Source organism: Chlorocebus sabaeus, chromosome 20 (genome assembly GCF_047675955.1).
Source record: "Chlorocebus sabaeus isolate Y175 chromosome 20, mChlSab1.0.hap1, whole genome shotgun sequence".
NCBI lineage: Eukaryota > Metazoa > Chordata > Mammalia > Primates > Cercopithecidae > Chlorocebus > Chlorocebus sabaeus.
In genome coordinates, this window is record NC_132923.1 from 17545674 (window position 1) to 17572488 (window position 26815).

General features: G+C 38.3%; 1 protein-coding gene across 4 annotated transcripts in view; it reads left to right on the top strand.

Moving 5' to 3' along the window:
* Positions 1-26815, top strand: part of WARS2 (tryptophanyl tRNA synthetase 2, mitochondrial) — a 120009-nt gene that overhangs the window by 61104 nt on the left and 32090 nt on the right. For 3 of the 4 annotated variants that reach the window (XM_073008439.1, XM_073008442.1, XM_073008441.1), the window contains one exon: positions 7013-7270. In XM_073008439.1, coding sequence (XP_072864540.1) covers positions 7013-7270 — 258 coding nt within the window. The remainder of the gene's footprint in view (positions 1-7012; positions 7271-26815) is intronic. The other variant, XM_073008440.1, reaches the window with a different exon arrangement.

The following is a 26815-nucleotide window of genomic DNA, read 5'->3' on the forward strand; positions in this document are numbered from 1 at the left end:
GACCTGAAGAAAATAGCCCAAAGAGATGTTTAGGTACAAAAGAAATAGCTACAGGAGAAAAGAACAGTATAAAATTAAAAACCTGGTGTCTTAGTTCACTTGTACTACTGTAACAAAATACTACAGACTGGATAATTTATGTAGAACAGATATTTATTTCTTACAGTTCTGGAGGCTAGGACGGCCCCAAGAGCGAGGCCCAGCTTTGGTGTGTGGTAAGGGCTGCTCTCTGCTTTCAAGATGGCACCTTGTTGCTGCATCCTCCAGCAAGGAGGAATGCTGTGTCCTTACATGGAAGGGGTGGAAGGGCAAAACAGTGTATACTTTCTCTAAAGCTTTCTTTTTTTTTTTTTTGGAGATGGAGTTGCGCTCTGTCACCCTGGCTGGAGAGCAATGGTGCTATCTCAGCTCATTGCAACCTCTGCCTCCCAGATTCAAGTGATTCTCCTGCCTCAGCTTCCTGAGCAGCTGGACTACAGCCATCTGCCACTACGCCTGGCTAATTTTTGTATTTTTAGTAAAGATGGGGTTTCACCATTTTGGCCAGGTTGGTCTGGAACTCCTGACCTCAGATGATCCACCCGCCTTGGCCTCCCAAAGTGCTGGAATTGCAGGTGTGAGCCACCACGCCCAGCCTGAAGCTTCTTTTATAAGGGCATTAATCCATCCATGAGACAGAACCCTCGTGACTTAACCACTTCCTAAAAGGCCCCAGCTTTTAATACTACTACAGTGGGGATTTCCAATTTGAATTTTGAAGAGTCACACCTTCAAAACATGGCATCTGGGGAAGAACATTATGTGGTGTGGTGGGCAGGGCACTGGAGTTCTGAATTCTGGCCCCAGCTGTGCCACTAGTTGTGTGCCCTTGGCCTTTTGATTAACATCTCCATGGTACACTTTCCCCTTCTGAGAAGTGTGTTGGGGAGAGGGGTTGGGTGGGAGTGGGAAGCTTGAAGCCAAGAAGTTCTAAATTGCATGCAGTTCAATGTGATGGAAGGAATGTAGAACTTGGAGTCCAGTGGCAAGAGCTCAGATCCAGATCTGACTCACCTGCCTGTGACTTTATGCAGGTTATTTAACTTTGCAATGTCCTTCCCTAGAAAATGATGCCTATGATTCCTACCTTCACTACATGAGATGAAGAACATGAAAGGGCCAGGGCACGTTTCTGATAGCTAAATTTCATCACGAGAAGGAAAATACATCTGCAAAAGCATTCCATTGTATGATAGAAGGAGGGTAGGTACAGTGCATGTAAGGAAAATAGATGCGTAACTCTTGAAATTTGAAAATGGCTTAAATAAGCCTGTGGGGAATATTTTTTAAGAATTAAGTTGATTCCTTTTAAACTGTTTTACTGAACTGACAATACATATTAAGTGCTTATCATTTATGCCCTTTAGGCGCTCACAGTCTAATTGATTAGTCACTCCTTTTTCTTTCTTTTAAAAAATAATTTTCCTTCAGTTTTACTTGTTGGCCTACATATTTTTTCTTACTTGGAGGTGATATAGGACCTTCTTTCTCTTATACTGAATTAATATTTACTCTATTGATTCCCAGGTCTGAGCATCTGGTTTTAGTTCTAAGCAGAAATGAACCCATTTTTCTTGGTGCTGAGTGAGCATTTCTTGACAGACCAGGACTCTCCAGTGCTTTCTGGAGGAAAGAGCTGACTATAGCAGAACAATGCTGAGGCATTGCCAAACCTTCAGAGGAGCACCTGGCTCTTGCCAGCCAGTGTCACGCTTGGTCTTCTCTGTTTCAGCTCTTCAATCCTTGATTGCCAGTAGAGGCATTTTCAAGAAAATGTTGAAGATAATTTCAGGAACTTAGGGTTGAAATAGTAGGGCGATGTAAATGATAGAATTGAGAAGCGCTAACAGAGCTAAGGAGTGAGAGCTTTAAACAGTATTTTTAAATTTATATACAATTAGAAGAATAAATAGACTTATAGAAATAAATAGACAATAGAAGAATAAATAGACAATAGAAGAATAAATAGACTTTTCATCCCAATTAGCTGGGTAATGTTATTGAATACTTTTTTATTGTAATCTGTGATAAAATGCCATTTATGTAACCAATAAGACATAGCGTGGCCGTTGAGCCAAGTTTGTGGTTTACCTTTGACCGTAGTTAAAACAAATGTGATCAATGAACAATTGGTGTTACAGCTGGATACAAGCAGGACATTGTAAGAAGAGAGTCTTTCTCACCACTGTACTGAAGCTGAAAGTGTTTCAAAGCTAGTAGGCAGCCTTCTTTAGATGTATCTTATTCACTTGAAATTAAAGACAGAAGCTCTCCTAATCACAAAAATTCTTTTGCCATAATTAATAACTTGGGATTTTTAAATTGCTTTTGAGTACAGTAAGAAAATTAAGGAAATTACACATTTTGGATGTGCTCAGTACCTTACAACAGGAATAGTTTCAGCTATGTCTGTCAAAATGATAGGTATGCTCTACCTTTGATTTGAATACCCACTGTCTCTTCTGGTATATATCAAATCCCAGAGCTGAAGCTCCTCAGGGATATGGTACTGCTGGTTCTGTTATAAAAATGAGTCAATAAATGTATAGGCTGGAAGTGGCATTTACCAAGGAAATATGTCTGAAATGAAATGAAGACCTACTTTCTAATGTGCTTCTTTTTTAATCCTCTGCATACTGTGATGGAATCATAGGTTGATGCTCCAGGCTTCCCCTTGAATGAATGCCTGTGGGCTAGGCTAGAAGCTGTTTTCTTTGAGGTTTGTCTCCTGTCCAAACCCATGGGAAGCCCAAGCTCCTTTCGTTTTCATTCTTTTCTAACTCTAGTGCTTTTGAACACAGAACCTCCATCCTCCCACCACCCAAACTCCACATTCCAACCCCGTGATTTCATGGTACCCAGCATGTCTCCCCTGCCATGCCGTCAGGCCGCCTGCTGACTCTTGCAGAGGGAACAGACGGGAACATAAACTCACTGCAGAAGAGCAGGACACTCTCTGTATATTTTTAAGACCAGGTATCCAGTTCCCATTTAGAGGCTGTATTTTTTTAATAGTGCCTTGAAAATTGAACAAAACACTTCTTGTTAGTCTCGTTGCTTGATAATATCATTCCCTCTGCGCTAATGTATAGAGGGAACTAGAGAATGAAAAAGATGTATTAGATCATTTCTAGCCCATTCCCACTGGTCACGATACTTTTTTCCCACAGTCTCTTCTCTGGTGCTTTTCTCTTCTAGTTTTCTCAAAGATTTGTTTTCTCCATTTCTCCTGGGGAATAATTTGAAGATGGAGAAATATATGTGAAAATATTCCTATTTTTTTCAGCTTAAAATTCTTAGTCTTTATAATCCTTTACATTACCATAAACAGTCCCTTATCTTCCTAGGTCACGTGTTTCAGGATGGTATTTTTTTCCTTTCCATTTATTAACTTCAGAGTTTGTTTTTCTGCTTTGCTTTCTCCCTTCATCAATCAGTCCCTAAAGCCCATTAATCATTTCTTACTGCACTGAAAATTCCTTTGCTTATTCCCATATCAGGAATCCAGAGCTGGTTAAGGTCCCTAGGTCCTGGAGGAAGCCTCAGTAATAGGTACTCATTCTATGCTAACTTCTCTCTCTGTCTCAATTCTCAAGTAGGAATTATTTTTAAAATACTGTTTCTAGATTATGATCTGGGGATTTCATCACTTGAAAGCCTTTTCTGTGTGTGTTTGTGATTTTGAGTGTAAGATTATGTTTGTTCTCAATTACCTGAAGGATATTTTTCATATCCTCAAAGCCAGAAATCATTTGGGTCTCCTCCTGAGTTCTTGGATCAAGCCCAATTCTGGACCATGGAACTATGATGTAGCATTCTGTTTTAGGGCTGCCATCTTAGGAGTTGAGAGGAAAATAGACTGTATTTGTAGGATTTGGAATACTTGGGGAAAAGGTAGTGCCAAATTTAAGTAGCCTTGGCACTCACATATCAAAAGTAGATTAGCTCTCAGGAGCTAGCATTAGGTATAAAAAAGACTTCACATGGCTTGTGGCTTCCTGGATTGGAGGACTTAATATTATAAAGATGTCAGTTCTCCCCGAAACAATCTTTAGATGCAGTGTGATCCCAGTCAGCAACGTCAACCGACACTTGCAGCTTCTAATCTGATCTAAAAAGAAGAAGAAAAAAATGAACAGGATTTTTTGTTTTTTACCTCTTGGGACTTGACAAGATGATTCTAAAATATATTGATACATATAAAGGGCCAAGGATGAATAAAGTACTCTTGAAGAAAAAGAAGGTGGAAAGCCTTGCTTTAGTAGGTCCCAAGATGTATTTTTAAAAAGCAATGTGATACTGACACAGTTACAGACAGATAGACTAATGAGTCAGAATTGAAAGACCAGACCCTTTCCAGATTCTTCTTACAGGGATGCTTGATTTATGATGGCGATGGCATTTCAAAGCAGTGGGAAGAGACAGTCTTTTCAATAAATGGTGCTAGAATAATCAGATATTCATATAGGAAAAAAAGAAGAAATTAGATGCTTACCTCACACCATATGCAGAAAACTCCAGATGGATACAGACCTAAATGTGAAGAGTAAAGATAAAACTTTAAAGCACACACACACACACATTGTATATATGCATGTGTGTGTGTCTAGCTATATGTATATAGCCATATATGCACACACCACACACACACACACACACGTGCACCTTCATAACTGTAGGGTATTGAAAGATTTCTTCTATGATACAATAACCTGTTATCAGAAGTTATATATTTGATTCATAAAATTAAGTACTTGTCTTTATCAAAAGATAAGATAAAGAAGACAGCCATACAATAAGACAATATTTGCTCTACATGTAATTGAAGAATATTAGCATCTAGAATATGTACAGATTCTTAAATCAATAAAAGACAATCCAATCTGAGAAAAACAGGCAAAATAATTTAAATAGGCTTTTCATAGAAGAGGAGGTAAAAATAGCTAGTAATCATAAAAAAAGTCCCCAACTTCTTTAATAATCAGAGAGAATTAAACCATAATGAGATTCTACCTCATTTCCATCAGATTAGCTAAAAATAAAAAGATTGCTAATACCAAGTGTTGATGAGGATATGGAACAACAGGAACTTGGTAGAAAGTGTATAATGTTACATACTTAGGAATAGTTCACCACATTGAAGTACTACAGTTGAAGATACATATACATACCTTATGACTCAGCAATTCTGCTCCTAGATATATACACTAGAGAATCTTGGCTCACTAAGATACCTGTATAATAATGGTCTTTTTTGTCCCCGTAATTTTTTATTTTGCAAATTTTTAAACTGACTGAAAAATTGCAAAATTAATACAACGAATATGATAACGTCTTAATAGATGGTAGCTAAGCAAAGCATAGTAGCTAGTAGAGAGAACGTACATGGGCTTTGAAGTCAGTGATATATGGCTTGAAACTTCAACTCCACCACTTACTAGCTGTGTGACCATGGGCAAGCTAATGAAATCTGTGAGCCTCATGTCTCTCATCTATACACTGGAGGTAATAATATACCTACCATATTAGGTATTATAAGGATTAAATGCATTAATATATGTAAAGCACTGGGCATGAATGCTTGCAACATAGTAGTTGTTCAGTAAATTATTGCTGCTTTTGTTGTTTTGTTTTGGTGGTGGTTAAAAATGATAATGATGCATTTTATTTTCTCAGGGCCTTTTAGTTACAGCATATTACTGATACATACTCATTTTTGGTTTTTCACGATGGAATGTATTACAAAATAATTCAGGGGAAAAGCAGCAATTTTTTTTAGTTTGTATTGCATTTTTTTTCTTTTCATTTTCCTATTATAACTTCAGCATTAGGAAGTACAAACCAAAGGGAAAATATGACCAGGGTGCAAATGTTTTTTATAATTTAAATAATTATATAGAATTAAAATTTCCTTTTGAAGAATTGAAAACCCAAATATGATTTTATTAAAAGTAAAAGGAAACCAAGGCATAGAAAATTTAAATAACCTTTTTAAGAAGTAATATTAGAAATAGAGTATATATTTTCTAATTTCTATCCCAAGATCTCATACACTAAATTATGATATCAAAAATATAAACAAAAATCTTAAGGCAATAGCAGTAGCCTTTAGCACTAATGCTAAGGCCTTCATTTCCTTAGCTGCAAAATAAATTAAATCACATGAAAAACTCTCGAGGCCCCTTTAATCTCCAGTGAAATTTGATTCTATGCTGAAGGCCTCCTCATTGACCACCAAACCTCAGTTACCTTTTCCTCTTGGGAATTTCTCTCTGAACCCTATTCTGTATCATTCCAAACTGGTCATGATCATGTTACCATGTTATACCTTTACTTGCCTTTTCATAAACAATATCGTCTATCTCCTATTACATCACATTCTCTTGGGGATGCAGATCTTTTCCTTTTTTTTCTTTCTTTCCTTTTTTTTTTTTTTTTTTTGAGACGGGGTCTCGCTCTGTTGCCTAGGCTAAAGTGCAATGGCATGATCTTGGTTCACTGCAGCCTCCACCTCCTGGGTTTAAAATTCTCCCACCTCAGCCTCCCAAATAGCTGAGATTATAGGCGCACCACCACGCCCAGGTAATTTTTGTATTTTTAGTAGAGACCGGGTTTCACCATGTTGGCCAGGCTGGTTCCAAACTCCTGACCTCAGGTGATCCACCCTCCTTAGCCTCCCAAAGTGCTGGGATTACAGGCATGAGCCACCATGCCCAGCTGCAGATCTTTTCTTATGTGTCTTTATATTTGTATACGTTTGAGTGTAAAAACATTTTTAATATCTATTTTTTTTTTGTCCCTAGTAGCACCTAGCATAGTGATTTACAGAGTAGGCCCAAAATAGATGGATGATGATGACTGTCAGATTGTAGTTTACAAAAATATAACTAGCTCCCATAGCTATGATAACATGGGCATAGGATTCATGGGATTCTGCCTCAAAAGCAAATATGTTTGTTTTCCTTTGTTCCAGAAAGACAGCAAGAAGCGAATATTTTCTGGCATTCAACCTACAGGAATCCTCCACCTGGGCAATTACCTGGGAGCCATTGAGAACTGGGTGAGGTTACAGGATGAATATGACTCTGTATTATACAGCATTGTTGACCTACACTCCATTACTGTCCCCCAAGACCCAGCTGTCCTTCGGCAGAGCATCCTGGACATGACTGCTGTTCTTCTTGCCTGCGGCATAAACCCGGAAAAAAGCATCCTTTTCCAACAATCTCAGGTCAGCTTCTCAGATTAGAACTGAGAAAACTTTTATTTGCAGATTATTTGAGGAGAAAATGTTGAATGGTTCACACAGCCCCTGCTTGTGATTTTTAAAAAGTATTTGAAGGTGACTTTTTCAAATGTGATTTTTTTTTCAGCTTAATGTTTTACTTGTATTTATATCATTAACTATCATTATATTGTAAGAGTATTTTTCAGCTTTTCCTCTACTGTATTTGGTAAGTTTATGATGCTTCATATACCAAAGAGTTGTGTTTCATGAGTACTTCTAGCCCTGGAGTTGTTTTGCTATGCTGGGTTGCTTTCAAACTGATTACTTTGTATTGTTGACTAATCTCCTTGTGATCAGGGATAGAAATTAGTGACCAATAGTTTTATGTAATTCCAGTGTTGCTTTATTAGATGTTGTATTTGGAAGGTCCGTTGGATAATTCCCACTGTTCATTCTTTGTGTAATAGTTTTTGAGAAGATTTGATAGCACAAGTTGAGAAATTGGAAGACAAAGTTTCAGTGTCTTGTGTCTAAGCCAAGAAAGGCTTCATAGTAAAGCCAAAATATTTGACTCATATCTTCACTATGGATGAATCAGTTTATTCTTGGACAGGCAGATAGTCTGGTCTAGAGACAAGGCAATCAAGATACACCCTAGAAAAAGATAAAAATTCTAACTAGATCGTGCCTTCATTATGTATCTGCTTTAACCTTAGGACAAAGCCCAGCCAAGGAATGGTATGTTATACATGCTATGGTATATGTTAACATGCGTGCATATATGTAACCTTCTTTGATTGTACATTTCTATCATTATTTTTATATATGTTTTGTTATACATAAAACTTAATGTAACGATTCTTACAGAGCAGACTGTTAAAAAATATGTGATAAATGAAAAGAGTATAATGATCCCTTGGCATCCAAAGAGTGTTGGTTCCAGGACCACCAAAGCTACCAAAATCTGCAGATGCTCAAGTTCCTTATATAAAATGGAATCATATTTGCATATAACCTACACATATTCTCTCGTATACTTTAAACCATCTCTACATTACTTGTAATAACCTAATACAGTATAAATGCTATGCAAATAGTTGTTATACTGTATTGTTTTTTAATTTGTATTACTTTTCTATTGTGGTATTGTTATTTTTTGATGCCTAAATTCACACTAATTTCATATATATATATTAATTTTTTAAATTTTTAGAGATTAGGAGGCTGTATGTGCAGTTTTGTCACATGAATATGTTGTGTAGTGGTGAAGTCTGAGCTTTTAGTGTCCCTGTCACCTGAATAGTGAACATTGTACTCAATAGGTGATTTTTCAACCAACATCCTCTTCCCCACTTTTGGAGTCGCTCTGTATGTCCATGTGTACCTATTGTTTAGTTCCCACTTATAAGTGAGAATATGCAGTATTTGTTTTTCTGTTTCTGAATGATTTCACTTAGGGTAATGGCCTCTATTTCATGTTGTCCTCCATGTTGCTGCAAAAGACATGATTTCATTCCTTGTTATGACTGTGTAGTATTCCATAGTGTATATATAGTGGTGGTGTTATTTTTTATTTGTTGTTTTTTCCTAATATTTTCAATCTGCTGTTTGGTTGAGTCCATGGATGCAGAACACACAAATTCAGAGGGCCAACTCTATGTTTAAAAAATAAATGCAGTTATCAACTTTGTTGCCAGCTTGGAGATAATTTGATAAAATAATAGAATCTGATCATTAAAAGGACCATAAAGGCAATTTACGTCAACTTCATTCCTTATAGTTGGTCAGGAAGGCTTTACTTGCACATGACTTTTCAAATTCAGTGTTGGACAAATCCAGTTACTATAAAATACTAGCTTTTATTGACTGAATATCTACCTCCATATAATTTCCATTCGTTCATTTAATTTCTGCTCTGTAAAAAATACAATAAATCAACTCTGCTTCCACACAACTGCTCTTCAAATACTTGGAAAGACATTTATTATGTACCATTTGTATCTTACTCTGTAGGTCCTTACCGTATAGGTCTTTCCTTCTACAAACTAGCTATCCCAAGGTCTCTCGCCTTCTTGGTCATCCTGTCTCAAAAGCACTCTCACCTTTCTGAAAAGAGCGTGCCTCAAGCTTCACATCCATTGCCAGCGTTGGAGAGCTGTTCATCATTAGAGCCACTTTTTGAGTCACCTAATGCATTTTGCAAAGCACATCATCTTCACTTCATCTAAGCTGTTTTCAATACAAGCTGGCTTTTGATCCTTATCAGATACTATTTCTAAAAATTATATTCCAAGCCACAAGTACCTATTTCCATACTTCTTGTGGATGAATGTCTAATCTCCACAAAGTAACCATTTGCCAGATTGCTTTTTAAAATGATCTTTAATATTAAAGACTTATTTACAACTACATCCTATACTTGCACTTTGAACTCAGTCTCCCAGGAATGATTACCATATTATAATTTTTTTCTACTTTGTAAAGGATTTTAGCAGTGACCTTCATAAGCATCTAAAATTTGCAATAATCGAGATATTTTCTTCCATGTGGTACATTGTTGTTCAAAATAGCAATTGAAAAAGTAACCCACTATATGGGAGACTTTGTAAAGACTTCCCCATAAAGGAGGGACAAAATTCACCTTCTCTTAAAATGGAACCTCATGAGCTCATTGGGTCTAGGTCAGAGAGTGGAAGGGGCAGAGTTGACTGGTGTGTGCCTATCTTCTCCTTATAGCTTTAATGCAGTTGTAAAGCTGTTTAATCATTCGCCTCTTTGCCATCCCTCACTTCAGCTCCATTGTGGAGAATTTTCATAGTTTGCCCGCAAAATTTAAGGGAGGCACTCATCTTGCCTACATTATACAATTTGTGTCACAAAGGCAATATGAAAAATTTCCTCAGGTGTCTTTGTAACCTAAGATAAACTTGGTTCTTAGCCATTTCATTCTTTGACTCAGGCAACCAACCTTATTACAACTCTATGGATGGATGGATGGATGGATGGATGGGATATTTTATCAGGCTGTCTTTCCCCCTTTTTAAAAAAATGTAATTTAATTTAAAAATGTTTTTAACAATTTATAACAATAGAATAGTATACTGTACCCCATCTCTGGTTAACATTTTGTTATTTATCTCACTGATGTTACTTTCTTTTCTTTTTTTTTTTCTTTTTTGAAAGAGAGATAGGGTCTTGCTCTGTTGCCCAGCCTGGAGTGCAGTGGTGTGATCATAGCTCACTGCAGCTTCAAACTCCTGGGCTCAACATCCTCCTACATTAGCCTCCTGAGTAATAGCTGGGACTTCAGGTGTATTCCAGCATACCTGGCTTTTTTTTTTTTTTTTTTGAGAAATGGGTCTCACAATGTTGCCCAGGCTGGTATCAAACTCCTGGGCTCAAGTGATCCTCCCAACTTGGCCTTCCAAAGTGTTGGGATTATAGGAATGAGCCACTGTGCCTAGTCGATGTTATTTTCTTTGTTGAAGTATTTCAAAGCAGATACTGCACATCATGGCATTCCAATTCCTAAATATTTTAGCGTGCCACTATAAATCTGGGAAATTTTCTTACTTTACCATAATACTGTAATGACACGTAACAATGATCATTCCATATTATCATCTAAAACCCAAATTACCCTGACTCTCCCAAAAATGTATTTTATAGTAGGCTTGTTTGAGTGAAGATCTGCCAAGGTTCACATATTACATTTGATTATGGATCTTAAGTCTCTTTTCTTTATGCCTTTTGATTTGTTCATCACACTTTATTTCCTGTAAAGTTAGTCCTGTGCTTAAAAATAATTAAAACTTTGATTTTTTATGCTTCTACTTTTTTTCTCACCTTTGATGTATTGATCAAGTTTTCTTTTGTTTTCTATAAAGTTAGTTCTTTTGAACTTCAAAATCTTAGTTTTTTAATTACTTTCTCTTTACCACTAATCTGTGTTAGCTGATGGTTAGTGACTATAAACTACTGTCCCACATAGTTGCTCCTCACCATTTTCATTAATTTGAGTAGAAGCTGTGCTTATCTACTGCCCATGGATTACCTAGAAATGACCATTAGACATCAGCTCCATTAGAGTGGCCATAATGCTTCAGTTTGTTCATGGATGCTGATGGAAAGGTCCTCCTCATGCCTTATCTTACAGCCATGAAGGCATGTATTGGCTTTTGCTTCTTAGAACCGTTTTCAGGTAGAAGTATAAGTGAATAAACCAGTCTTCTGGAAACAGTTATTATCTTAGCCACATGACCCCATTATTTACAGAGTTCTAGTAGGTGAAAAATCATCATGGCGATGACTTAGGTTTTGTAATACAAAAATCAATAATCAATAACTGTCTTTTTTTCTTTTTTATTTTCTTCTTTTAACAGGCAATGCTAGGAAGAATTTTTTCTTTTTTCTTTATTTTAAATTGACAAATAAAAATTGCATATATTTATGGTGTACAACATATGCTTTGAAAGATGTATACATTGCAAAATGGCAAAATCAAGCTATATAACATATCTATTACCTCACATACCTATCTTTAAGTGATTTTCAGATATACAATACATTATTATTAACTATGGTCACCATGTTGTACCAGAGATCTCTTGAACTTATTCCTCTTGTCTAACTGAAATTTTGTGTCCTTTGACCAACATCCTCCCATTTCCTCTTGCCCCATTCTACTCTGCTTCTATGAGCTCGATTTTTTTTTTTAAATTATACTTTAAGTTCTAGGGTACATGTGCATAACGTGCAGGTTTGTTACATATGTATACTTGTGCCATGTTGCTGTGCTGCACCCATCAACTCGTCAGCACCCATCAACTCGTCATTTACATCAGGTATAACTCCCAATGCAATCCCTCCCCCCTACCCTCTCCCCATGATAGGCCCCGGTGTGTGATGTCCCCCTTCCCGAGTCCAAGTGATCTCATTGTTCAGTTCCCACCTATGAGTGAGAACATGCGGTGTTTGGTTTTAAGAAAATATGAGCTTGAGTTTTTTAGATTTCACATATCAGTGAGCTTATGCAGTGTTTGTCTTTCTGTGCCTGGCTTATTTCACTTAAAATGCCCTCTGGGTTCATCCATGTTGTCATAACTGACAGGATTTCCTTTTTTAAGGCTGAATAGTATTCCATTGTGTGTATATACTGTATTTTCTTTTTCGGTTCATCTGTTGATGGACACTTAGGTTGATTCCATATTTTGGCTATTATGAATAGTGCTGCAATAAACATGAGAGTACAAATGTCTCTTTGACATACTGAATTTCTTTCCTTTGTATATATACCCATTAGAGGGATTGCTGATTTATATGGTAGTTCTGTTTTTAATTTTTTTGAGGAACCACCATACTATTTTCCATAATGGCTGTACTAACTTTCTCACCAACAGTGTGCATGGGTTCCCTTTTTGCCACATCTTTGCCAACACTTGTTATCTTGTTTTTTGTTTGTTTGTTTGTTTGTTTGAGACGGAATCTCGTTTTGTCAGTGGCAGGATCTCGGCTCACTACAACCTCTGCCTCCTGGGTTCAAGCAGTTCTCCTGCCTCAGCCTCCCAAATAATTGGGATTACAGGCACCTGCCACCAAGCTCGGCTAATTTTTGTATTTTTACTAGAGATGGTTTCACCATGTTGGCCAGGTTGGTCTCGAACTCCTGACCTCAAGTGATCTGCCCACCTTGGCCTCCCAAAGCACTGGGATTACAGGCATGAGCCACCACACCTGGCTTGTTATCTTTTTAATAATAGTCATTCTAACAAGTGTGAGGTGATCAATCTGTGTAGTCTCCAATAGAGGGGCTGCTGAAAAGAAAATAATCATATTTTCAGATCTATTTTTAAAAAACATGCTTATTAGGAGACTATTTATTTATTTATGATAGGGTCTCACTCTGTCACCCAGGTTGGAGTGCAGTGGTGGAGTGATAGCTCACTGCAGCCCCAAACTCCTGGGCTCTTCAAGCAGTCCTCTTATCACAGCCTCCCAAAGTGCTGGGAGTACAGGTATGAGCCACTGTGCCTGGCCAGAAAACTATTTTTAAATGTGTAAGGCTGGCTGGATGTGGTGGCTCACACCTGTAATACCAGCACTTTGGGAGGCTGAGGCAGGTAGATCACTTGAGGTCAGGAGCTCCAGATCAGCCTGGGTAACAAGGCGAAACCCTGTCTCTACAAAAAATACAAAAATTAACCAGGTGTGGCATCGCATGCCTGTGCTCCCAGCTACTCAGGAGGGAGGCTGAGGCAGGAGAATTGCGTGAACCCAGGAGGCAGAGGTGGAAGTGAGCGGAGATCACGCCACTGCCCTCCAGCCTGGGCGACAGAGCAAGAACTTGTCTCAAAAAAGAAAACCACAATGTGTTAGTTTACCAAGCCATTTCATGTATATGACTTCTCTCTTAATCATCAAAACAGTCACAGGAATTAGATATTACTGTTATCTTTCACCTAATGAATAAATTAAGGCATGAAGAGATTAAGTAAATTGCAAATGTACTTAAAATGATCTTTGAGCAGTATCTGGTACTTAGTAAATACTCAGCATATAGAACTTTTTCATTAGCTGCCTAAGGTCACCCAGCTCGTAGGTGGCAAAGCCAGGGCTTTTACAGTTTTCCCCTAAAGCACCACTTACGGAAGATGTACTCATGAGGCGGGAATCTTGTTCTGCCCCCTGCCTACGCACCCTACTCCAGCCGTCATGTCTCTGCCTCTGGAGATGCTGGTAGAGGGGAAGTGGGGAGTTGGAGCTGACCTCAAGGACCTCATTATTTCTTACCTGAACAATTAAATTACCCTTTCACTCCTGCCCTAGCCTTGTGGTTTGGCAGTTCATTCCCCACAAGGCAGCCATAGTCACCTTTCTACTAAAAATACATCAGCATCTCTCTTTTGCCCTCGGGTAAAAATCTAAACCCAGCTTAGCTAGAAATCCCTTAAAAAATGAAGCCCCAGAGTACACTAGACCAGTGTTTCTTCTACTACACCACTAAGTTATGCAGACCTTTTATTATCAGTTTATTTTGTGTTTGGATGATCTGATTAACTTCTACCAATGACCTTTTAAAGCTGAAGCCAAAATACTTTCTTCTGGTTTAATTTTGAGAAGATTTGATAAATCAGTCCTTAACTTACAAAACAGATAAATTAGATATTATTTATCTACATTTTTAAAAGGCTTTTTGCTAGTTCCTTTATACTGGTAGGTTTATAGTGTACTTAAGCATTTAATTGATCATTAAATATGTAACAGAAAGGATAAGAATTTAGAAAACAATTTTATTTAATGTTTTGGGAGCCGATTCCAGTTACATTAGTTATACCCACCTCCCCATCACACAATTATTTACAAGTAAAATTAAGAATTTTTGAAATTATGAGTTAGAGAAAAATATTATTTTATGATATGCTTTCTTCAGCTATATTCATTGTGTTAAGCCAATTACTTACAGCTAAATTATAAAGGCTATTTTTCTGTGTGCTATTGTTGAACATCAGAAAAAGTTCTAATAATGGCTTGAAATAGGGAAAGGATTTAGCTATGTTACAATGTTGACTTTTACCAGTAATTTTCATCTCCAATCCTTTGCATTCTTTCCCAGCAGTCTGACTGGAACAATTCAGACTTACTGAAGATTTTTCTCATTATTTTCTTTTTCTTTCTCTCCCACCGGCCCCTAGTCATGTGCTTCCCCTAAAATATGTTCACCATATGTGCGGAATTTTATAGACCCTCTCCGCTCAAAGGTAGGGGTGTGTGTGTGTGTGTGTGTGTGTGTGTGTGACAGAGAGAGAGTGAGAGAGAGAGACACGTCGTGGGAAGGGGATCATGCCTATGTGTGTGTTTGGCAGAGGTTTCCATCCCCACGCCAGAGTCAATGGTCTTTTATTTCTAGCAAACCAGCAGGCCTGAGTGCAGATCCAATCTGAGTCCTACAGCTGCCTGGAGTACAGGCCTCTACATCTTTCACTGTTACTCTGCAGATGGAAGATAAAAAGTGGAGGACTTAGCTCTAGGCACTGGATTTCTGCCAAGGCAAGGAGAAAAGGACAGTTGGGGCCTCCAGATAATTGTGTTATGAGGGTCCAAAGAGACGAAGGAAAAGTGAGGGAGGAGAGGGGGATTTGCATCTCTGGAATGTGGGCTCATTCTCTAATTAGAGTTATGTTGTTTCCCAGGAAACAAAAATCAATAATGATGAAAGAAGAGAGACGATAGAGGAATTGGTTTCTGAATGATGGCCAAAGTAACTGACTACATAAATCTTGGCTTACTGTACATAAATAAAAGTTATACCTCACCAATTGTCCCTTGTCTTAGAGGTATAAAACCAAGGCCTTAAACTGGACAGAGAGTCTAGTGCTTCCCTTTATTCTGGTAATTTAGGAAACGTATTTGAGTGTATTTATATTTGTTAAACTCTCAAAGTTGTTTGCTGCCAACATCAGATGCTCTTTCAGCTCACAATGGAAAGGGAGCAAATGTCTGCATAGATTAGTGGACTTGGAGAATATATTTGTAAAATTGGCATCACCTCCAAAGTTCCTAGGGGGAGATAAGAATCTAAATGGCCCATGGTATAAATAATAAGTTTGGAAAACTATTATATAATCAGACTCTGCATGTATTTACTTCTCCACAGTTTCCAATAATACCACTTCCTTGCCTGAATCTATACTCCTCTGTGACATGATGAACAAGTTGCAGTACTTGTGTTACTTCTATGCTGGACATAGGAACAGGTGATAGGTTAATTATACCTTCAAGAAGACTTCTTTTCTTGCTGTCAAAACAATAGTGAAAAAAAAAAAAAAATACAGACTTTGAAGCCAGATATACTCAGCTTGAATCTTACTGTCACTTCTTTTTGGTTGTGAGACTATGGGCAAGTGGTTCAAGCTCTCTGAACCCCATTTTTAATGTCTATAATAGCAATTTAAATAAGATATTTTGTCTAGCAAATGTTAACTTTCTATCACCCTCCTCCACTATACACAATGCTCCCACCCTAGGCTCCTTGATACTGAGAAGGATTTATATAAGGGTAGAGTGGGATTAGAAGATGGAGATCAAGTTAATGGCAATGCCTCTTTTTATCTTCAATAATAAAATATTTTCAGAAGAGTTTGTTGTCTAAGGTTTTTTGAGGACTTTTTAAGAAATATTTCAAACATTCATAAAAGTATGAAGATGAATGGCTGCCTTTTGAATTGCTTACCTTTTGACATACTTGCTATATGTGGTTTTTGTTTTTTACACATTAAACATTACAAGTGTAATAGAAACTTTTCTGCTTAGCTCTAATGCCGTTTTCCTCTGTGCCTTCCCAGAGGTAACCACTATTATATTGATTTGATACTCATGATTCCCACAAATGTGTTTCTATTTGTTGCATATAATATAGCCATTAACAATCTATATTATTTGTTTCGCATGTTTTAAAACTATGTGAATGGCATCATGCTGCCCATATCCTCTTGCATCTATTTTTTGTGTACAATGTTACATGCTTGGGATTTATTTAGTTTGACTGCTGTATAGTATTCCATTGTCTGCCTCCTTCACAGTTTATCCATTTTCCTGGCAAAGGATATTTGGATTTTCTTTCCAGCTTTTTGTTACTGCAAACAGTACTACAGAGGGCATACTTTTATCTGCCTTTTGTGCACATGTGAAAGACTTTCTTTAGTTGTATTAATATATGCCTAAGAGTATATTCAGGAGGATATATGATATATACCTCATCAGCCTCAGTGGATGATGCCCGCTTGTTCTCCAAAATGGTATTCTAACTTACATTACCACCAATAGGAACTTTCCTCGGCAAGGAAGTGTGATAAAGCTGTTCTTTTATATTATCTCTGGAATGTGGTAAGTTATGCTTTTCACATTTAAGACTGAGTTATGTAGATCTTACAAATTCTGTCACATTTTATTTACAATATTATTAAAAATCACATTGGTTAATACCACAGCTCTCATCAGGAATGTCTTGACATATTGGAAGCTGTCTAATGCATAATGATGGATATATGTTTTCTAAAATTCTAATTTATGCTGGAAAGCTGAAATGGTTATAACCAATACCTTCTGTGGCTTGTTTTCCTTGAAATACCTTTGTTCCTTTGTTTCCTCTTGATGAATTTTGTTAGACTACTCTGTTAATCATTTAGAGGATATACTTTTGATTTTGTGAGGCTCTTATTCTATCTTTGTTTTTTATTTATTTCCTTTTTTTTTTTTTGAGACAGAATCTCACACTGTTACCCAAGCTGGAGTGCAGTGGCATGATCTCAGCTCACTGCAACCTCTGCCTTGTGGGTTCAAGCTATTCTTGTGCCTCAGCCTCCCAAGTAGCTGGGATTACCGGCACCCACCACCACGCCAGCTAATTTTTGTATTCTTATTTAGTGGAGACGGAGTTTCGCCATGTTGGCCAGGCTAATCTCAAACTCCTGACCTCAACTGACCCGCCTGCCTCCTTTGTTTTTTATTTCATTAGTTTCATCCCCTCCTCCATTTTATTTTGTTTGAAATTATGTGGTTGTGCTTTTACTAACTTCTTGAGTGGACCTCATTAATTTTCAGCCATTCTTCTTTCTAATATAAGCATTTAAGAGTGCAGTATAAATTTCCTTCTAAGTTCTGTTTTATCAGCATCGACAAAGTTGTAATATGTTATAGTATTTTCACTATAAAGCAGTTCTGAATAATTTCTAATTTTCACCATTATTTCTTATTTGATCTATCATTTATTTAGAAGTATGTGTTTAAATTTCCAAGTACAGGGCTCTTTCTTTTAACTTTTTAAAAAAATTGATTTCTAATTTCATTACATATTAATCAAAGAATGTAGTCTCAATGCTTTCAGATCTCTTGTATTTTTAGAGCTTGAATTTAGCAAACGGTGAATTTTTACAAATGTTCTATTTGTGCTTGAAAATACTTTCTATTTTCTGATTCAGTGAATTTCAAAACTTTTTATTGTTTATGACTATCAGTAAAAAAATTTTGAGACTTTCCCTTAAGATAGGTATATACTGTACATCATTGTATTAGTCTGTTTTCATGCTGCTGATAAAGACATACCTGAGACTGGGAAGAAAAAGAGTTTTAATTGAACTTACAGTTTTACATGGGGAGGCCTCAGAATCATGGCAGGAGGTTAAAGGCACTTCTTACACACCAGCGGCAAGAGAAAAATGAGGAAGAAGCAAAAGTGGAAACCCCTGATAAACCTATCAGATCTGCTGAGACTTATTCACTGTCAATAGCATGGGAAAGACTGGCCCTGACGATTCAATTACCTCCCCCTGGGTCCCTCCCACAACATGTGGGAATTCTGGGAGATATAATTCAAGTTGAGATTATGTGGGGACACAGCCAAACCATATCATTCCAACCCTGGCCCCTCCAAATCTCATGTCCTCACATTTCAAAACCAATCATGCCTTCCCAACAGTCCCCCAAAGTCTTATTTCAGCATTGACCCAAAATCCCCAGTCCAAAGTCTCATCTGAGACAAGGCAAGTCCCTTCTGCCTATAAGCCTGTAAAATCAAAAGCAAGCTAGTTACTTCCTAGATACAATGGAGGTACAAGTCCTGGGTAAATACAGCCATTCCAAATGGGAGAAATTGGCCAAAACAAAGGGGTTACAGGGCTCATGCAAGTCCGAAATCCAGCGGGGCAGTCAAATCTTAAAGCTCCAAAATGATCTCCTTTGACTCCAGGTCTCACACCCAGGTCACGCTGATGCAAGAGGTGGGTTCCCATGGTCTTGAGCAGCTCCACTCCTGTGGCTTTGCAAGGTACAGCCTCCCTCCTGGCTGCTTTCACAGGCTGGCATTGAGTGTCTGTGGCTTTTCCAGGCTCACGGTGCAAGCTGTCAGTGGATCTACCATTCTGGGGTCTGGAGGATGGTAGCCCTCTTCTCACAGCTCCACTAGGCAGTGCCCCAGTAGGTACTCTGTGTGGGGGCTCCAACCCCACATTTCCTTTCCACAGTACCCTAGCAGAGGTTTTCCATAAGGGCCTTGCCCCTGCAGCAAACTTTTGCCTGGGCATCCAAGGCATTTCCATACATTTTCTGAAATCTAGGTGGAGGTTCCCAAACCTCAGTTCTTGACTTCTGTGCACCTGCAGGCTCAACACACATGGAAGCTGCCAAGGCTTGGGGCTTCCAGCCTCTAAAGCCACTGCCCGAGCTCTATCTTGGCCCCTTTCAGCCACAGCTGGAGTGGCTGGGACATAGGGTGCCAAGTCCCTAGGCTGGACACAGCACCAGTACCCTGAGCCTGGCCCACAAAACCACTTTTTCCTCCTGGGCCTCTGGACTTGTGATGGGAGCGGCTGCCATGAAGGTCTCTGACATGGCCTGGAGACATTTTCCCCACAGTCTTGAGGATTAACATTAGGCTCCTTGCTACTTATGCACATTTCTGCAGGGGGCTTGAATTTCTCCCCAGAAAATTCATTTTTCTTTTCTATCACATAGTCAGGCTGCAAATTTTCCAAACTTTTATGCTCTGCTTTCCTTATAAAACTGGATGCCTTTAACAGTACCCAAGTCACTTTTTGACTGCTTTGCTGCTTAGAAATTTCTTCTGCCAGATACCCTAAATCATCTTTCTCAAGTTCAAAGTTCCACAAATCTCTAGGGCAGGGGCAAAATGCTGCCAGTCTCTTTGCTAAAACATAACAAGTCACCTTTGTTCCAGTTCCCAACAAGTTCCTCATCTCCATCTGAGACCACCTCAGTCTGGACATTATTGTCCATATCACTATCAGCATTTTGGGCAAAGCCATTCAACAAGTCTCTAGGAAGTTTCAAATTCTCCCTCATCTTCCTGTCTTCTTCTGAGCCCTCCAAACTGTTCCAATCTCTGCCTGTTACCCAGTTCCAAAGTCACTTCCACATTTTCAGGTATCTTGTCAGCAATGCCCCACTCTACTGGTACCAATTTACTGTATTAGTTTGTTCTCAGGATGCTGATAAAGACATACCTGAGACTGGGAAGAAAAGAGGTTTAATTGGACTTACAGTTCCACATGGCTGGGGAGGCCTCAGAATCATGGCAGGAGGCAGAAGGCACTTCTTACATGGAGGTGGCAAGAGAAAAATGAGGAGGAAGCAAAAGTGGAAACCCCTGATAAACCCATCAGATCTTGTGAGACTTATTCACGATCATGAGAATAGCACGGGAAACACCGGTCCCCATGATTCAGTTACCTCCCTTTGGGTCCCTCCCACAGCACATGGGAATTCTGGGAGATACAATTCAAGTTGAGATTATATGGGGACACAGCCAAACCATATCAATCATACAACTTTTCTATAAAGCAAAAATTAAAAAGATGGGATTAAAAAATGAATATAAGTAAAAGGCCTTTTTTTTTTTTTTTTTTTTTTTTTTTAAATTTGCTGTGCTTCAGGAGACAGTCTTGCACAGCTTCTGAGAATCAGAAATCTCATTTTGGAAACCACTGTTTTAATTGCTCATCTCCAGTGGCCACCATGCTATCTTTGTAAGTTCAAGTAAATATTCAGAATCAGGAGACTACCATAGGTTATGTTTGGTACTAGTCTACTTAAAAGGGCATAGAACAAGAACCTTAGCTTCTCTAAACAAGAGTCCTTACTAGAGCAGTCCCTGTAGCAGTATGCAGCTAGCTCCAGGAGGTATCTTGTCTCCAGGTACACACATAGGTCTAGGAACTATTTTTTCTCCAGCTCAAATGCAAGGAGATGAGATCTACATTAGTGGGTGGTACAATCTCCCTTACCAAAGAAGCCTCATTTTTCCACAAGAGCCAATATCTATTTTTACATTTCATGTATAGACTTCGTGGTCACTGAAAGAGATGTACCAGTTACCAGAGTCACTCTACTCAGGAAAGCCTAAACTATGACTTTCTCTCGGGTATTCATAGTTCTCTAAGCCCAGATGTACTTTACCAGCTGGGGATTATTTTTATCATAAGCAATGTTGCCTAGCAGTGTTGTTAACACATACTGTTTTATTTGGTAAATACAGACCTAGGTTGTTGATCCAGAGTCAGAGTCTCATAGAGCAGGTGAAAGTGTTTGTTAACCTGCTCACTCAGTTGGCTACTAGATTCCATTAATTAATAGAATCCATTAGATCAGTCATGTTGCTGCTCTTTTGATTCTCTGCTACCATTTCTGTACTTACAAACAGAGCAATAACCTGTGAACACTTTAATGCTGTAAAAATAACTATGAGGAATTAGTTTCTCCCTAAGGAAGAAGGTAGCATCCAACTTCCTGATCCTAAATATGTAGTTTCATGAGACTCTGTTCCTTAATTTTTTCAATCTTCTAGCTCTATCTTCCTTAAGTGGGTCAATTTCTACTGATCTGTCTTTTCATTCAGTGACTCTTCTGTCCTCCCAATCTGTGTTTAAGACTTTATAATGATATTATTTCAGATATTGTATGTTTTTATTCTAGTATGTTTATTTGCTCTTTATTATTGGTTTAAAAAATTTATCTGCTGAGATTTTCTGCTTATTCATTTCAGGAATATTTTCATTTGTATCTTTAAGCATAGTTGTAATAATCACTTCAAAAGTTTTGGTCATTAAATACACCTGGAACATCTCATGTTTGGTCTCCATTGACTGCCTTTTTTCTTAAGAATGAATTACCTATTTTGTAATATGGCTAATAATTTTGGCTAGTATCTTGAATATTTTAAATGACAAATTGAAGAGATTCTAAATTCTTTTGTATTCCTCAGAAGAATATCTTTAAAAAGAAAAAAACTGTTGTTTTTTTTTAGCAGGCTCAAACCCCAAATTGTTTTTCTAGTAGTAAGCAATAATTGAAATATTTTGCCAGTTGTTTTAGCCATTGTTGGACAGCTTGGAGGTGGCCCCATGCCTGTGGAATTCAGGGATTGGCCAGATATTTGGGTAGAGTTAATACATAGAATATAAGGCTATACCACTCTGACTCTTTATTTAGAAATCTCTCTGCTTATTTTCCAGGCATTATGGTCACCCAAACTCTGTCCTCTCATTCTTCAAGCCAGTAAGAATGCAGGTTTCTATCATATTTAGATGCTTTTTAGGTCTCCAACTGAAGACTGTCCGCAAACAGGACACTTACTCAGTGTTATCCTTTTTGTGAAAGAGTAAACTACACCCCTAGTTTCTGCCTGTTTTCGATGTTCTCCAATGCCTTCAGGCTGTTGATTTTTATATTTACTCAGAGTTTAAACTTGCTATGTGTGTTAGAATTTATCCAATAGGAGCTTGCTATCAACTGAGTTGTGTCCCTCAAAATTCATACGTTGCTCCCTTAACTCCCAATGTAACTGTATCTAGAGATAGGGTCTTTAGGAAGTAATTAAGGTTAAATTATGTCCTAAGGATGGAGCTCTAATCTGATAGGCCTGTGACCTTATAAGAAGAGGGAAAGATCTCTCTTTTTCTGTCTCTTTCTGCCTGCCATGTGGCGTTATAGCATGAAGGCAGCCATCAGTAAGCCAGGAAGAGAGGAAGGGAGCACTCACTAGAACCCAACCATGCAGGCCCCTTCATCTCAGACTTCTAGTCATCAGAACTGTGAGAAAATTAATTCCTATTATTTCAGGAGTCCAGTCTATGGTACTTTGTTATGGCAGCCCAAGAAGACTGATACCAAGCTAAGTAGCCATTACTAGAAGTGAAAACCTTGTTTTTAGATTGGAATGGAAAACTTAATATTGTTAATATGTTATATCTTTTAAACTTTTAAGTTCAAGAGTACAAGTGCAGGTTTATTACATAGGTAAACTTGTATCTTGGGAGTTTGGTGTACAGATTATTTCATCACCCAGGTATTAAGCCTAGTACCCATTAGTTATTTTTCCTGATCCTCTTCCTCCTCCCACCCTCCACCCTTTGAAAGCCCCACTGTGTGTGGTTCTCCTCAATGTGTCCATGTGCTCTTATCATTTAGCCCCCACTTATAAGTAAGAACATGCAGTATTTGGTTTTCTGTTCCTTTGCTAAGGATAATGGCCTCCAGCTCCATCCATCTTCCTGCAAAGGACATGATCTCTATTTTTTTTATATTGATCTATAGACTCCTCACAATCGCAATTAAAATTTCAACATATATTTTTATATAAACTGACACACTGAATCTGAAATGTATAAGACCATGCAAAGTACTTAGAATACTCAAAACAACTTTGAAAAAGAAAACACAACTAGAGGACTTATACTGCCTTTCGAAGCTTACTATACAGCTATAATAATTGAGAGTGTGGTATGGACATAAGAATAGACTTGCAGGTCACTGAAAAGAAATAGGGAATCAAGAAGTAGACCCACATATATATGGTCAAATATTTTCAATGAAGGGTTCAAAGCAGTTCAGTGGGGAAAAGATAGTCTTTTTAGCAAAGGACGTTAGGTCTCCAACTAGATGTCCATGTGAGGGAGAACATGAACCTTGACTCTCAGCTCATAGCATTCGCAAAAAAGATCAACTTAAAACCACCATAGACTTAAATGTAAAATCTAAAGCTATGAAACTTCTGAAAGAAAATATGGGAAAAATTTTCCAGGCCTTGAGAATAGGCCAAGATTTCTTAATAGTACACAAAATCACTTAATATAAGAGAAACTATTAATAACATTTGGTTTCGTCAAAAGATAAAGCCTCTGTTCTTCAAAAACACCATTAAGAAAATGAAAAGGTAACCCATAAAGTGGGAGCAAATATTCACAGTACATATATCTGGCAAGGCTTTTATCCAGCTGTATAAAAAACTCTTACCTCAGTAATAAGGAGAGAACCTAATTTTTTTTTCTTTTTTCTTTTTTTTTCTGAGATGGAGTCTTGCTCTGCATCCAGGCTGGAGAACAGTGGCGGGATTTCGGCTCACTGAAACCTCTGCCTCCCGGGTTCAAACAATCCTCCTGCCTCAGCCTCCAGAGTAACTGGGGTTACAGGCGCCCACAACCATGCCTGGCTAATTTTTGTATTGTTGGTAGAGATGGGGTTTCACCATGTTGACCAGGCTGGTCTTGAACTTCTGACCTCAAGTGATCCTCCTGCCTCAGCCTCCGAAACTGCTGGGATTATAGGCATGAGCCACTGTGCCCAGCCATGCTAATATTTTAAATAGTCACTATATTTGAGTAGACATTTCACAAACAAAGATAACAAATGGGGCTAGGCACAGTGGCTCACGCCTGTAATCCCAGCACTTTGGGAGGCCGAGGCAGGTGGATCATGAGGTCAGGAGTTCAAGACCAGCCTGACCAATATGGTGAAACCGTGTCTCTACTAAAAACACAAAATTTAACCGGACTTGGTGGTGCGCACTGTAGTCCCAGCTACTCGGGAGGCTGAGGCAGGAGAATCACTTGAATCCAGGAGGCGGAGGTTTCAATCAGCCGAGATCGTGCCACTGACTCCAGCCTGGGTGACAGTGCAAGACTCCATCTCAAAAATAATAATAATAATAGTAACAAATGGCTAATAAGCACATGAAAAGTTCAACATCATAGTCATCAGAAAAAAAAAACCATAGTAAGATACCAGTTCACCCACTTGGATGACCAAACTTAAAAATACTGTTAATACTATGCTTTGATAAGTATGCTGAGAAACTGGGATTTTACATTGCTAATAACATTGCTAGTAACACTATATTTTACATTGCTAGTAACACTATAAAATGATAAATCTACCTTAGAGAACAGTGTGTCAAAGCTAAACGTATACTTACTACATGACCCAGCAATTCTACTCCTAGGTATTTACCCAAAAGACTTTACCAATAATCTACAAAAAGACTTGTACAAAACATGCTGAGTATTAAAGCCAAGCATAAGGGTTTATGTTATATAATTTCACTTAAATGATATAGAATAAGCCAAACCAATCCACAGTAACAAAACTGATCAGTGGTTTCCAAGAGCAAAGGGTATAAAGGGACATGAGAGAAGTTTTTCGGGGGAATTGAAATTTTCTGTATCTTGATTGGTGTGTTGGTTACACATGTGTATAGATTTGTCAGAATTCATTGAACTGAACAGCTAAAATGAGTACATCTTATTGTTTATAAAGTATGCCTTACTAGGCTTGATTTACTATATATAAATATATATATTTAGTCTATATATAATATATATAGTCTATAGTCTAAGTCTACAAATATATAGACTACATATATGGGCTAAATATATACTATAAAAATATATAATGTTTAAATGAATAGGCAGGCTCGTAGGATGTTGTTATATGAACCAAAAGAAAGAAGGAAAGCCCATGGAACTGTGTAGTGTAGGGAACACTGCAGGTAGTTTAGTGCAGCTGAAAAATTGGTATGAGCGAGGCGTGGTGGCTCATGTCTGTAATCCCAGCACTTTGGGAGGCCAAGGCAGGCAGATCACTTGAGCTCAGGAGTTCAAGATCAGCCTGGGCTACATGGCAAAACCCTGTTTGTATTAAAATTACAAAAAAAAACCAAAAAACTTAACCAGGCGTGGTGGCACTTGCCTGTAATTCCAGCTACTTGGTGGGGCTGAGGCAGGAGAATTGCTTGAGCCTGGGAGGTCCAGGCTGCAGTGAGCCGAGGTCACACCACTGCACTCCAGCCTGGGCAACAGAGAAACAGAGACAGAGAGACCCGTCTCAAAAAAAAAAAAAAAAAAGTTATGGTATGAGATTTTCATCTGATCTTTGAATCATGGATTCACAATGCAGCCAAGAAACAGCCTGCTCAGGAGTTTATTCCGCAAAGTAATTATTTGATTTGTTGATGTATCATGTTCCCTATACTGATAGTTCCTTTGTTTTCGTTATCAACTGCTTTTCTTTAATCCCCCAAAATTCTCTTCCAATCCATAACTGTAAGCTATTTCCTTTCAGATTTTCTTTCTCCTTTCAGATTTTCCTTCCTTCCTTCCTTCCTTCCTTCTTTCCTTTCTTCCTTCCTTCCTTCCTCCCTCCCTCCCTCCCCCGCCTCCTCCTCCTCCTCCTTCTTCTCCCTTTCTCCCTCTCTCCCTTTCTCCCTTTCTCCATTCCTCCTTTCCTCCCTTCCTGTCTTTCTTGCCTTTCTTGCCTTCTCTGTTTTTTTTTGGGGGAGGGGGGAAGGGAACAGAATCTCCCTCTATTGCTGAGGCTGGACTACAGTGGCATGATCTCGACTTACTACGACCTCCGCCTCCTGGGTTCAAGTGACTCTTGTGCCTCAGCCTCCCAAGTAGCTGGGACTATAGGTGTGTGCCACCATGTCCAGCTAACCTTTTTGTACCACCATGCCTGACTAGCTATTTTGTACTTTCAGTAGAGATGGGGTTTTGCCATGCTGGCCAGGCTGGTCTTGAACTCCTGGCCTCAAATAATCCACCTGCCTTGGTTTCCTGAAGTGCTGGGATTACAGGCGTGAGCCACCATGCCCGGCCACCTCTCAGATTTTTTTCAACCATTTTGTTTCTCTCTAATTGTAGATTTGTATTTCCAGCTATCTTCTAGACATCTCTATGTGACTATCTTCAAAGTCTCAAGTTC